Source organism: Mugil cephalus, chromosome 11, assembly GCF_022458985.1.
Source record: "Mugil cephalus isolate CIBA_MC_2020 chromosome 11, CIBA_Mcephalus_1.1, whole genome shotgun sequence".
Classification (NCBI taxonomy): Eukaryota; Metazoa; Chordata; class Actinopteri; order Mugiliformes; family Mugilidae; genus Mugil; species Mugil cephalus.
The window spans coordinates 19,467,838-19,481,500 of NC_061780.1; the positions used below are offsets into that span (position 1 = coordinate 19,467,838).

Genomic DNA, 13,663 nt, shown 5'->3' on the forward strand with positions numbered 1-13,663 from the left:
ATGTGCATTTGACTCAATAAGACATAAATCATTACATGTGCAGTAAATCATTTCATTACACTTCTCGGTGCTAGTCGTCCATGAATCTGTGTCATGTGTGTAACACCATCGATACCGTGTCTCCATTGCAGGAGGGGTGAAAATTAAATTTAAAAGGGCATATAACAAAATTAAGATGTATGTGCAAAATAGTGAGTGTTAATTACAAAGCTTCACACATGCAAATCTGTTTAGTTAATCCATGTAAGTGGTGCAGCCACACTGCTGGTCCCAAAGGAAAGTGAAGGGAAGTGAAAGTCAAAATGAAGTGTCTCTGCTAATTAAAGGCTCCTGCGTGTATCTGTTTATGTGGGTCTCTCGTTTTAGCGTCCAACTGAGATGTGTCAGAAATGGCTTCCCCTCCTGCAGAAAAAGCACACAAAGTCAGCGTGTAGCAAGTCCTACTGCGGGTGTATCTCAGCTAATGAGAGAGCAGTGTGAGGAACGAATCTCAGTTTACAGCCTCATTTTAAGCTCACTTTGCCTCGTATATTTTAAGACTCGCTTCTCCCATATAGCCTTAATGGTCAGCTGCTGCAGACGGCAGAGCAGCGGTGCATCGCAGGCCAGCTGCTGCTCCGAGCGCACAGCCTTACGCGAACCGCTGGCTCCCGGAAAAATAGAAAATCTTTTTTGATTATCGGGTAGGTTGTAATTCAGAGCTGCTTCTGTCTATTTGAGGTCCGTTAAGTACAGTCGGCATCAAGCCTCAGCTAACAACAGATGGGGTTTGTGTCTAAGTAACTGATGCCATTTTTCAGTCATGTCACAAAATGACTAAGATTGTTTGTGTGAACTGATGTTTACATGTAATCTTATATAATTGTATACCGTACCTCCTACAAGCATGTAGACTGCAAGAAAACTAATTTCTTTCAGATCTCCTGCCAAAAGGGAAATAAAGAGTTTGTGCTTGTTTCCTTCACTTCATTACCTTGACCAGTAACTCAGATTAAATATACAAAATAAATCAACTGTTCGTGATCGGTGTGTTTCTTTCATCTGTAAGAAGCCTACAAGTGTCTGTGTTTAGCACTGATGGTTCAGTGGATGTCAAATTAATTTCAGATCTCTCACTAAAAGCTTTTATGCTCCCCTAGTTGTCTCATGATACCAGGTACACAGAAAAGTGCTGGTGGCTTGAAAAGACTCTTAATGATGGTGGTCAGGGCATGGCATGCATGGACAGAATCCAAAGCAGAGACGTTTACAACCCCGGCTTCATTTCAGTCTCACTAGCCGCCGGCATTAGCTGCCAAGTTGAGGCTGAGGTTTCACTGGGCCGATGCACTTATGTGGATGGAGAAAGGATTAAAAATGCCCACCATATAATGCCTCACTTGCAAAGAATAGTGCATACGTTGGTTCCAGTTTTTAAATATGGACTTGCTTTATGCCTCAGTCCCACCCTGGCACCAAAAAGCACTCACAGCACTCATCTTTGGGATGACGTCCCGAGTCACAGGTCGGGCTCCGCAGGTTTGCAACCTCGACACCGCACGTGCACGTTTTTCAATATTACCCGTGCAGAGGTCGGGGGTGAGAAAGATAAAAGCAGAGGCAGAGGAGGGGGTCAGAGTGAAGTAGAGCAGGGTTGTTTGTCTGGGTCGTGTGTGTGTTTGAGCATGTGCGTTGCAGAAAGTGAACGTCAAGGCAGAATGTGAGCTAGCAGCAGGTCTCTTTGAACACAGACTAGTGGCAAAAGGAGCCCCTCTGAGAACAAACGCAGAAAACATGTCTGACATGCCACCTCTCATCACTCTGGAATGTTTTGACAGGAACGACTGGCAAATGTTTTCTTGGATATTGTTCAGAGTTCAAACTAAATGCCACGATTACAGCATGAGCGAACATAATTTGTACTCCTTCACTTTTTATAAATCTTTCATTTACAAAATATGCATAATTTTACAAGCTTTTCTAGCATGGCTCGTTTTGTATTTATCACCCTCACTTTTGCTTTCAGAGGTGATGTACTGCTTATGTTTCGCCAAAATGTGAGCAAATAATCTATGCTTTGGTTAAAATACGTTTTGGAGGTTGTGTGCTAGACCTCTCTGGTCCGAGTGCCCTGAAATTCCTTAGGAAAATTCCACAGTGTTGTTATATCGACCTGTCAGTCATGGGGAGTCAGATGTCAAAGGTTTAGTAAAACAAGCTTGTGCGAGCCTGCAGGAGTTTGGACAACAGAGTCCCCAGTGTGCGGCTTATAATGGCTTTGAACATATTAGGGATCTGATACTTACATGAGCACAAAAAAATTAGTAAACATATCCCTGGTTACTTATTACTGCATAATGTTGGAAATTTTACTTTATTGTTGTTAAAATGGTCTCCCATAAGTGTTCTGCACACTTAAAGATTCAGCCTATCCATGCTTCTTCCCATTATTTCTACATTGCTCTAAAAGTGGTTATTTCAGCAGTCCATGTGCTGTACTGAAACCTGGATACACTGCACCAGTATCCCACCTTTCCCAGCAGCTAGCATATAAAGTGTCAAAATCAGGACAAAGCCTTATCAAGGGACTCGCGGTGACTATACTCATGTCCATGTAAACACAGGGAGCGGTTACATGCTTGACATAGGATCATCCTGCAAAGACACAGTGGGGAGTCCAGAGAATCACCGGTTGTTTATGCTCTCTTGAAGAAAACATTTATCCAACGGCTTTTGCATCGCTGTATGAGGTATTGTGGGGGTGGATACTGGAGGCTGACAGCTCTTTGTGTGTGTTCTCTTACAGGGCATGGCTTTCTCCCTGGAGGAGCGTCTCCAGCTGGGAATCCACGGCCTTCTGCCTCCCTGCTTCGTCAGCCAGGACGTCCAGCTGCTCAGAGTGCTCAAAAACTATGACATGAAGAGGGATGACCTGGACAGGTGAGGATTACATCCAAACTTAAACAGAAATCTCTTTGCTTTGCTCCCACATTGACTTACAGTAGTATCCTCAAGTCAGTAGCACATATAAAGAAAATTTCAGCTAATCCCCTGAGAATTCCTAAACCTCTCTGCATGCAGAGAGATCTCACATCTGGAGGCCTTCAAAGTGCAAGTGGCACATCATCCCTCTGAGATCTACAACCATCTCCTAACACTACAGATCTTACTTAGAAAATCCCATTTCTACACCTCCCCCTCCATCTGCTTGTTTTTATAACTTGCAAAGCAGCCAAATAAAAATGTCACCTAAGATTTCCATGCTACATCAGACTTGTAGCTATTAGCCTTGGGTGTGTGTCTCATGCCTGTATTTCAATTTGACTGATGGTCTTCAGTTTTGAATGATGTTTTTGAATGATCTGCAGCGTGCTGGAGTTTATCTGTCTGTGAAATTGCGTCGAGTCCCTGGCGCCATCTCTCAGTCAACCGTTCCATCAGCTGTCACTCCTCATGTCAAGCGTGAGTGATTTTGGCCCGTGAGATAGGATTCGGGGTCGAAAGGAACAGGACACCTTCATTTTTACCCCATAGCAACATCACGGCATCAACATCTAAAAACAGTCTTTACAGGCTTCTCATTGCCATTCCCATGCCCCATCGATGTCATTGACGATCTGTCTCCGGGGCGCAAGTGCGTTCCAGCTTTGGGCTTTGGTCCCGTGGATTAAGGACTGCCCTTCCTCAAGCCTGCTGTGTTTACATACAGTCTGCTCCCCAACTCTCAATCCTCCTTTGGTATTTACCGGCAGACCCTGTCGTTTATTTCTTTTACAGCAATAACTCAAAACTTGACTACTTCCCAATCTATTTTAATCAGCTGTCCAGATTTCCACTCTTTTATTTCCATGGAACTCGCCTTGGATTTGAATTTTTGGGACGAAAGATGGCAAAGAGAGCAAGCACATGGGTTTATGATCTGAGATGATGGAGGGACTTAAGTATCCGACGTGACTGTGCCGTCAACAGAGGAAATGGGTGTTCAAACGCTTGGCCAACAAAAATACTGCAGTATATAAAACGGTACATCTAAAGGGAAACCTCCCATCTAATGAGGTTGTTAGAAAGCGGTAACAGGCTTAAAATGCGCCAGACAGAGCAGAACTGGTTGATCACTCATGCTAAGATAGATTAAAATGGAGATGGATGACGCCCTGGCTGCCTTACTGTGTTGACTTTAAAGGGAACTCGGCAGTCAGTAAGACAGCAGGAATATAGCTTTATAAAGCTTTGTGTACTGTAAATACTCCCGTTTCCTGGGTGTGGGCAAGGTCCTCACCTTTTAAGGATACAGATGGGGAAAGAAATGTTCCGTAATGTTTGCCAGCGGTAAATCAAGCGATAGCACACTGCAGCGATATGTTGGGATTTGCCGAGGAGATTTAATTATAGTTTTGTATGACGAGCAATGGTGATGAGTGAAGTCACCTGCAACAGCAAAAAAAGAGCTGAGCTGAAACTCACTGTCAAGACACTTGGTAAATATGACTTCACTCTGCCTGTGAGTGCACGTTGTACAAATGATGATTGTATCATATCTCACTTATGTATGTCTCTAAATCCCCAAACAGTTTATTATAATTTAAGAAGTGGAGAAAATGGCTCATTTACGAAATGCTTGCTTGAGAAACTGATAAATAGTTTCACCTTTGTTAATCGGTTCATTAAATCGGTGCCAAATCTGAAAGATTTACACATTCTCTGCGTAACTAAACTACTCATCAAATGTTGAGTTTCTTCATAGATCCCTTCATGGCCTGTATCAGATAAGATAAGATATAATGCATCATCAGTTTCAGCCTGGATGACCTTATGGGTTAGACTAAATTGTAACTGAAAATGTTCGTTAAGTTCATAATTTGGGGGATTCTTGTTACGTGTTAATGCTAATGCTAAACATTAGCTAACGGCTAACCCTCCACAGTGGTTTTGCTTACTTCTTGTAGTATCTTTGATGATCTCTCTCGGAGAGTGAGCGTATTAGTATATTCTCTAAAACATATGTTTTCCTCATCCATTCTTACCAAAACAGGGGTTTACAAGCTATAGTTTTTGAGATGTTTTGCCTCCAGTTAAGCCCTGCCCCTCAAAAAAACATCACATTATTTACAAACTGTGGAGGAGTCTATAGAAACTGCCAGCTCTGAAAAGGGTAGACTCGACCATTAATCAGTTTCTTCCCTAAGAACACTGTACCTGGAGATACTACCTACTAGCTTGACAAGTATGCAAGGTATATATGGATCAGCTGCATCCTGCCTCAGGTGTGATGGAATTGCATCACATGGTCTACCTGTGTGATAAGTCGACATGTCATGTCAGACGTGCTCTCATTACTACAAATGCTGTATTTGATTTCAGGAAGGTATGCTCCTGAGTTGATCATGCAAAAAGCAGGACATGAAGCGTATTACCCTTAAACAGAAGTTCCCGAAGTTCAGTTTGTCCTCAGTTCTGTAAAATAGCTTTTTTCTGCACCCTCAGATGTTTGAGGTTTCTCCCAAAACCACTGGTACTAAATAACACAATGTCACAACCCCAACACGGCGCTGTAAAGCCCATTTAATGTTCGTTTCAGCTGACTTCCACATGCGTATTCTCACAACTCCTCCGTGTAATGTCTAAATATGTGAGAGGCCTGTGAACCTAATCGACTTGAGTTCATATGAGAGAACAGCTAGAGAAATACCGTCTCTTGATGAGCCTGACATGTGGTTGAAAGCTCTGGAAAAAGACAGTGGACCTGCTTCAAAACTGAAATCAGTTTCACTGCAGTATCATACTGCATACAGAGGGAATCGTCTTGTGATATATTGCTTGTGGCAGAAGCTAATTTTGAAGCTAACGGCTCCTTTCACAAGCAGCTGTCACCGCCACGTATTGTGCAGCTGCTGTGGTCTAACCTATAGAGAGGGCGTGCATGCTTTGTAAGCCCTCAACAAGAGGCACCTTGTGCGCTTGGCTTTATGGAAACTTCAATGATTAGGAAAAGAGCCCTTTGTGAAGTACTCGCCGTAATTTGGGTCATATGCAAACCCTTCAGTTCTCGGTCAATCTACAACCAGAACAAAGAGCTTGTGTCGGCTATCTGCGCGCTGATCTTTCTTCTGGGTGTTTTTTCAGTCATTTGGAACATAAGCAAAAATGTCTTTACAAATAGTTATTATACTACAGAATAATGTTTTTCTTCTGTTCCTGCTTTTACTCTCGGAGGTTTTCACTGTATTTTATCATAATACAGTATCCATATGGGCGTACTCATGCACTAAAAGCCGCAACCTCTGGACTCCTTCATCTCTCTCGTGCATCTCGTTTGCAAACCTCCAGCATTTAACATCTGACTTCAATAAACTGCTCTTCAGTTCAGCAGGTATCAGTCTTCAAGACGTTTAAGATTAACGTCCTTTGCTTTCCTCCCTGCTGTCATTCCCAGATATGTGTTCTTGATGGGGCTCCAGGACCGCAACGAGAAACTCTTCTATCGGGTGCTAATGGCCGATATCGAAAGGTTTATGCCCATCATTTATACTCCCACTGTGGGCCTGGCCTGCCAGCAGTACGGCCTCATATTCAGAAGGCCGAGGTGAGTCACGCTCAAACTTTTTTTTTTTCATCTTGAGTTATGAAACAGTACATTCTAAAGTAAGTGCAGCCCAGCAGATATTAAGCGCAGTTTCAGCTTCACTGCTGCAAACTAACCCGAAAGGAAACGGATTATGCTCTTTTCACTTCTCCGTTTCTGGTCCGTCAATCTTCCACCGCTCAGTTATTAAGTGTTTTATGGTATTGGTTTTGTTGCAGCGTTTTGTATCGGCCAGCTGTGTGGCATCAATATTCCACTGCTTGAGGCTGCAGTTTCTCACATGGAGTCCACTGGAAAGAAATTAACGTTCACAGGTTTCACTAAGCCCAGCTGTTGAAGTAACACAAACATGTTTTACACTTGACCGAAGTGGGAAAGTTGGTATATTGACAAAAACAAAAATGGAGAATGGAAAGTTTTTTGAAGCGTGTGATTTAGTCATCTATTGTAGACTAAAAAATAATGGCAGAGATTCCAAGACACTAAATTGCAATTCCACATGTATTATAAAAACCTTCAACAGAGAGTGTCTGTAAAAGTCAAATTAACAACTGATATGGATTTTTAGTAAATATTAACATGAGCTAAAGTCGAGCTTCCACCATCGAAAACATTAATTCATTTATTCTTGTAACCGCTTGTCCTCTGTAACCCAGCTACATGTGAGCATCTCCAATGGAAGAGAGTTGCATGGACAATAGCAGTGACTTAATTTATTAGTCTACTTATAATTACAATTTACATTCAACCTGGGCATGGGGTTGGTCAGAATCTAGCCACAAATAACATTGTGTTCTTTTTATTTCTTTTGTTAATTTTCTCACTTTTTGTTCGATTTGTAACTACTCTCCCACTACTTTGCATATGAATGCTTCCTGAATGATATGTGCACAGAGCTGGGGCATGATCACTTGAGATGCCAAATGGGAACCTGATGGAATGATGCACATAACACAAAATACTTTTATTAATTTTATTATTATTGTTTGTCAGCTACAACAGACTGATTAGATTTTCAGTCAAAGAGGCTTTTGAGGAATTTCTACAACTATGTCAATGAGAAATTTCACAAAAATGTCTAAAGCTCAACAGGCTTAAGGTGTTTTAAAATCCTACTCTGTTTTTAAATTGTTAAAAATTTAACTTCCTAACACAGGTACTCTTTTCTCTGATCCCAAACTTGCATATGCTACAAGATTTGAAAAGTATAGCCCTAGAAATCTGGTTTGTCAGCTGTCAATCAAACACAAAGAACAGCAACAACTTGGTGTAACTTGGTAAGAGGAAAAAAGGATAAAGTGATTAAATGAACGCAGATCCAAAAATGCTTCAGGAGATGCCGTCAGCATGATGTCTTTTCTTCAGTGAGACCTAGAGGGGAGACTTTATCAGTTTTAATATTTGTCAACAGTAGTACGCTGGCTAACATTAGCCTCAAGGGCTAGAATGAACCTCCACTGGAAAGTACTGACTTAATCATCCAGAATTTAAATCCTAAATGGCAAACGTGTTTTATGTTAATGGAAACAGCCCTAATAAATCTGAAAGTGGTTCTGGAGGTTTAAGAGCAGATCTGTAATCCTTCACATTACCAGAAAATCTTGGCTGAACGCCCTCAGTTTCTGAACAAGGTCCAAAGAGGATTGAAAGAGGAGTCATGAATTGGGGAGTAAAGTTTGAGCCCAATCTAACAGGACAAAATGATCAAGTGATGACAGTTTATATCCAAAAGGTCAAAGGTCAACTTTACTGTGTTCCACAAAAATGGACAACACACTTTATTCAGAGCTGTAATGTGAGTCTGAACTGTTGAAGAAAGTTGCCTACCCGGAGAGTTGCGAATTCAGAGTTAAACCAGAACAGCTTATACTGCACAGTTAAAGCCCCTATTGACATAGGTTCACGTAAACAGTTGCATTATCGCTGTGACACCGGAACATACTGACCCCTTTCTCATCCACATATCTTAACACTTCAGAGAAAACTTTAAACAATTCTCAGGACGACATCGGAACAACATGTTCACATGTTATCAGAGTTTATTTAAAGACACCAGACTCTCTGGCTCATATGTATTGGTGAAAAATTATACATAGTTGTACAATATACATGAGTATAAAAAGGTGATGTTATAGAAGTCACAAATGTATAAACAAACTTAGATTAAAACAGTGATTCTCAACCAGGGGTCTGCAGACCCCTAGTGGTCTGTGATGTAATTGCAAAGGGTTAAATAAATAAAATAAAATATCCTTTAAAAAAACATTATGTGACATTTATAGAAACAGGATTATTTTACTCAAATGTGACTGAGACCTTTATCTGCCTAAACTACAGAGGGTAACAGGACTTTGTTTCTCTAATTACATCTGTTTCACAATTGACTGTATTTTATTAAGAGATCTTGCTGCCGGTTGCATTGTTCAAAGTTACTGCATGACACTGTTAATACCAATCAGCATCCGTTTCAAATTATGAGGCCCCTACTGTTTCAGTGGGCATCCACCATTCATTTCTTAACAATACTGTTGTGGGAAGCTTATTAGCTTGCATGTTCAGGTTAACGCTTGAAATTAAGATAAACTAATTTTTGATCTACCCTGAGGGGGATGGGGTCCTCTGGGTAGATCAAAAATATACAGGGGGTCCAGGACTCCAAAAAGGTTTAAGAGGTTTGGATTAAGAGATTTACAGATGTAAAGTCCATCTTGACTGCTTGGCAGCAACTGTGAGGAGTTAATTTTACTTAATAGCATTGTTTTTATTTTAAACTGGTCAAACTAAAAACCAGACATTTCAGGAACTCTTAACTCATGTCGTAATGGAACTGGGCGATTTGACCAAACATGGACGTTGCATGATGTGTGTTGCTAGATAGCCCAGTTTGAAGCAAACCATTGTTGGCTGTTGAGATCAGCCCACGGTTTACCTTGAGTGGCTATGGCTCTGATCCTAGCAGGCAGATGTTCACTGGTTTCCTTTCCTCTTCTGTAAACACACTTTCACTCTTACTCTCATCTCTTTATCTGGTTTCTCTCAAATAGGTTCATCAAGTCCAAGCCTCTCGCTGTCTGACAGCAAATCTCCCAGCGTAGCCAATTGATATTGAGCTGAAAGTGTTTTCATCCTCACTGTAATGCACAAAGTGAGGCAGGCAAACCTTAGTGAGGCAGTTACAACTGTTGGGGTTTGTTTTCACTCTGATAGACCTGATAGGGCAAAGACCACCCTAGTTAACTGCCTGTTGGATGTACTGTTAAGCTCTCTTACTGCTGTTGTATGTTTACCGACTAAGCTAAAAATGATGCAGTCCACAAATAAGTTTGCCAGATTTCCACAAACAAACTGAAAATGTTGACAGATAGAATGGTTTAATACGGAAAACGTATTCTTAAAACGGTTTGGAAGTGCAGCAGAAGGATGGTTGCCCAAGTGGTGATGGGAATATATGCTTCTATCAAGCATGTACTCTGCAGCAAAACCAGATTTTTTTCCTTCATTCAGGGATGGTTTCATTTATATTCCCTCATTAGAGCCTTTGATTAGCTGTTAAAGAAGCCATTTTATTACAAACACGTACCTTGGGTCCATTTAAAGACGTTTGGAAACCCAAATTCTCAATTTCTCCCACAAATAACCGTTTTTTTTTTTTTTTTAACCCAATGGTTCTTAATTTTCCTTTGTCCCTGAAGAACTATGTGGAAACTATTCATAGTGTGCTTCCACTCTTCTCACACAGAGTTGGCTGGAGAATTCATTTTATACACTCCCAGTTTCTTACAGCACAGTGGGCCTTGACCTGCAGCCAGAGCCCCAAGGTTAGGATTCTTGTAAATGTGCATCAGGGGTCATTTATAAGGATACAGCTAGTACAAATCCAATAGTCTTTAAATAGATTAGGGTTTTTAGCCAAGATGTTTCTCTGGGCTAACAACTCCTGAGAAAAATACAATGATAAACAAAAATGTATTGGCATTATCAACTTGGAAGGATTCTCGACTCCTGCTTTGGTGTATTAAAATGATTCTCCGTGACCCTGCCTTCTGTGAGCCCTTCAGTTTTTGTTCTTGTGCCATGGTTTTGGAAGCTCAACAGCCAATCAGAGTCACCAACTCATTCTGCCGCCGACTCAACACATTGAATTGATTGAAAAGCTGGAAATAGGTACCAACGGTGCAGGGCAACCAGAAGAATCAGGGTCACAGACGCTGACCAATGGCCTAGGATTGGCCATGGATTCTTCATGATTGACATTTCCAAGTATTTGTGTAGTTTTTGTGTAGTGCCTCATGGAACAGCTCTTATAAAGTGGTACATTTGTCAAGTCAGTGCCTAATAATCTGAATGACATACAAAAAAATCAACACCTTCTCCAGCTGCATCTACTCATGTTGGTAATGAAATATAGTGTTAAACACTTATATTTTTACGTTTTATCCAATCCCATCTCCATGATGGTCGGCCCTAACCCCATGTGTGTGTGTTTGCACTGCATGCATCCATAGCTAGGCATGCGTGTCCTTCAGCCAGACCACCATAGCAGTAGATTAGGTCTCTAATCACTGCCTCTCAGGTATAAAGACTTTCTGTGTGGAAGCAGCACCGTCCCCTTGTCTTGCCTGACTTTTACCAGCTAATCTGCCTCGTGGAGAATAAACACTCCGACACCAACCTCAGCACCAGACACCAGAGGCCAAAGGTCAAGTGTCATTAAGTGTCAAAACAAGACTGATTCACTGATCTTTAGTTGGGGCCGAGGCAGGAAGGAGGGCCGGAGAAAGGAACACATTCACATCTCCAGAAGATTAGTGGACATGCTTACTTTTGTTGGGTTTGTAAGCTTATGAGCGGATGCAGTGTTTAGCAGAGAAAGTTGGTTTGTCTTCCTCACAGTTTGTTTCTGTTTTCACCGTAAATGTAGGTTGTGTGCTTTGACAACTGAAAGAACTCACTGTGATAAATGATACGGTTTTGTAGCATAAAAATGCTCCAAAGCACAGCCTGAAACCACGTTGCGTTTTCCAGTGTCACTGGATACACTGCTATGGGGTGTCTAAATAAACTGGACCTGTTTAAACGGAGAATTCGCCTGTCCAAAGGTTTCTTATAGCAAGTCACATGAGCCGATCCGTCTTGCTTATGGAGACAGATGATCTGCGGCCGTCTAGCAGCAGGTTCTTGGTTGAGCGTTAGGGTTAAGGGTCAGGAACTCTACAGCTTTCTGTCAGGAGATGGGAAGTAAGACATAGGCATTCTTAAACTCCCTAAAGCCAAGGGTGCAGGCCAGATGCTGTCTTATTTTTCTTCCACTTCTATGTGAAAGTCACGGATCTTACTGCCAGTGTGACAGTAAACAGAGGCCCCATTGCTGCTTTAAAGGGATTTATGGACATACAGGCCTGTTTGTGGTTCCGATACAGAGGTAGGTAGAGATGTATTAGAGACAGAAGATGTAATAGGGTTAGGGTTACCTCCCCCAAATGACTTTGGTGTTTATTTGCATACATGGCACAAAACTGAGGTCGGATCTCAAATGCTGGCTGGGGACACATGTTAATGCTGGGATTTATTGACAGTACCAATGGGACTAAGGTTCTACAGTCATGCTAGCAGTTCTCTGAGGCTTAAAGGCTTAAACAATACTAACATTTACTATGATAATGTCAGAAAAATAATTTTTTTAATCACTTTTTAGTATGCTAATATTTGCTAATTAGTATTCCATAGAAAACCAGAGCTTATGGAGGCACTGTCACTAGTTTCGTAGATATTTGGTTATGAATTAAACTAGTAGCCAAATTGAAAATGTGTCACAATGCGAGATTCATCCTCTGGAGAAAATGAATAACTTTTGAGTAGAATTTATCACCCACAAACTGTAAAGATATCTAAACAAAATTTGGTGCCGATCCATCAAGTAGATGTTGAGGTACTTACTTGTTGAGGTAAGACAATCTGCTAGCAAAAGGAAAAGCCAGAGCCTTACACAAGCCATCATGAATCCTGCTAGACCCCTCTCTTATTCCTCTCATATTTCTCCTGGGAAATTGTATAATTTCCCTCTATCCCTGAAGTTTTTTTTTGTTTTTTTTTATGTGAGCTTTGCTTGGTAATTGGCATGTTTGTTTATGCAGATGCTAATTTTTTCATTAAACCATGGCCAATTCAGTCATAACCTTGAAAAGTGAGAAGTGAGCGAACCTTGAACACCTACAGTGTGTCTCCAGTGAACTGTATCACACAGCCTTCAGCGATTAGAGCACTGTCAAGCACTACCACATGGCCTATGCTGACTACTTTCTGAAATTCTAAACTTCAGTTGAAAGTTCTTTAGACTTTCAAAGCAATGGTCTGTATCAGCAATCATTAATCTGACCAGACGAGGGTAGGTTTACATGTTTACTGATAAATATTACAAAATTAAATTGCAGACTACATGGCAGACGTGTATATGCTATGACACACCAAGGTGGTGTTTTTATAGGACATTGGTAGGCATTTATGACCTTAATTCTTCCTGTTTCCGGCTTTTCACGCGATTCTGGGTGTTGAGTCTATAGCTGAACAAACTGGTGACTCCGATTTGCTGAAGAACTTCCAAAAGCATGGCACAAGAAGAAAATCTGAAGTGACCAAGTGATCGATGCAATTTGCTTACCCAGTCAAAGGTAAAGTGAGGTGACATTGTTGTCGGCTTCATATCATTTGAGTGCAATAATGCTAAGGTCTCGATAGTCTTGCCGACTGAGCTGCAGGAGGCTATAAAGAAAGGCTTAATGAAAGGCATCAGCTGAAGGCGCCTCGGCCACCTCTAAAGTGGCACGTGCTGGATGATGAGGTGTTCCAGCCTTGCATATTAGGGGCCTTTGAGCTGTGATCTCACACTATTCTGGCCCACACACAGTGTTACCCTCAAGCGTGTGAGGGGAGCTATTTCATTAGGATTGATGAGCATCTACGGCAAGTAAAAAGCCCCCTCTCCTTCTGGGTCATTAATCCAGACAGAACCATTGAACTACGATACCCGGCTTACAACCATGAACAAGAAACAACCCCACTTTTTCTGCATACCTTGTGTCCAGGTTCCTGATTATGACTGAT

At 41.4% G+C, this 13,663-nt stretch overlaps 1 protein-coding gene across 1 annotated transcript in view; it reads left to right on the forward strand.

Moving 5' to 3' along the window:
• The window catches only part of me1 (malic enzyme 1, NADP(+)-dependent, cytosolic), a 74,535-nt gene that overhangs the window by 24,442 nt on the left and 36,430 nt on the right, over positions 1-13,663 (forward strand). The window contains exons 2-3 of the mRNA XM_047599316.1: positions 2,786-2,919; positions 6,413-6,562. Of these exons, the coding sequence (XP_047455272.1) occupies positions 2,786-2,919; positions 6,413-6,562 (284 nt within the window). The remainder of the gene's footprint in view (positions 1-2,785; positions 2,920-6,412; positions 6,563-13,663) is intronic.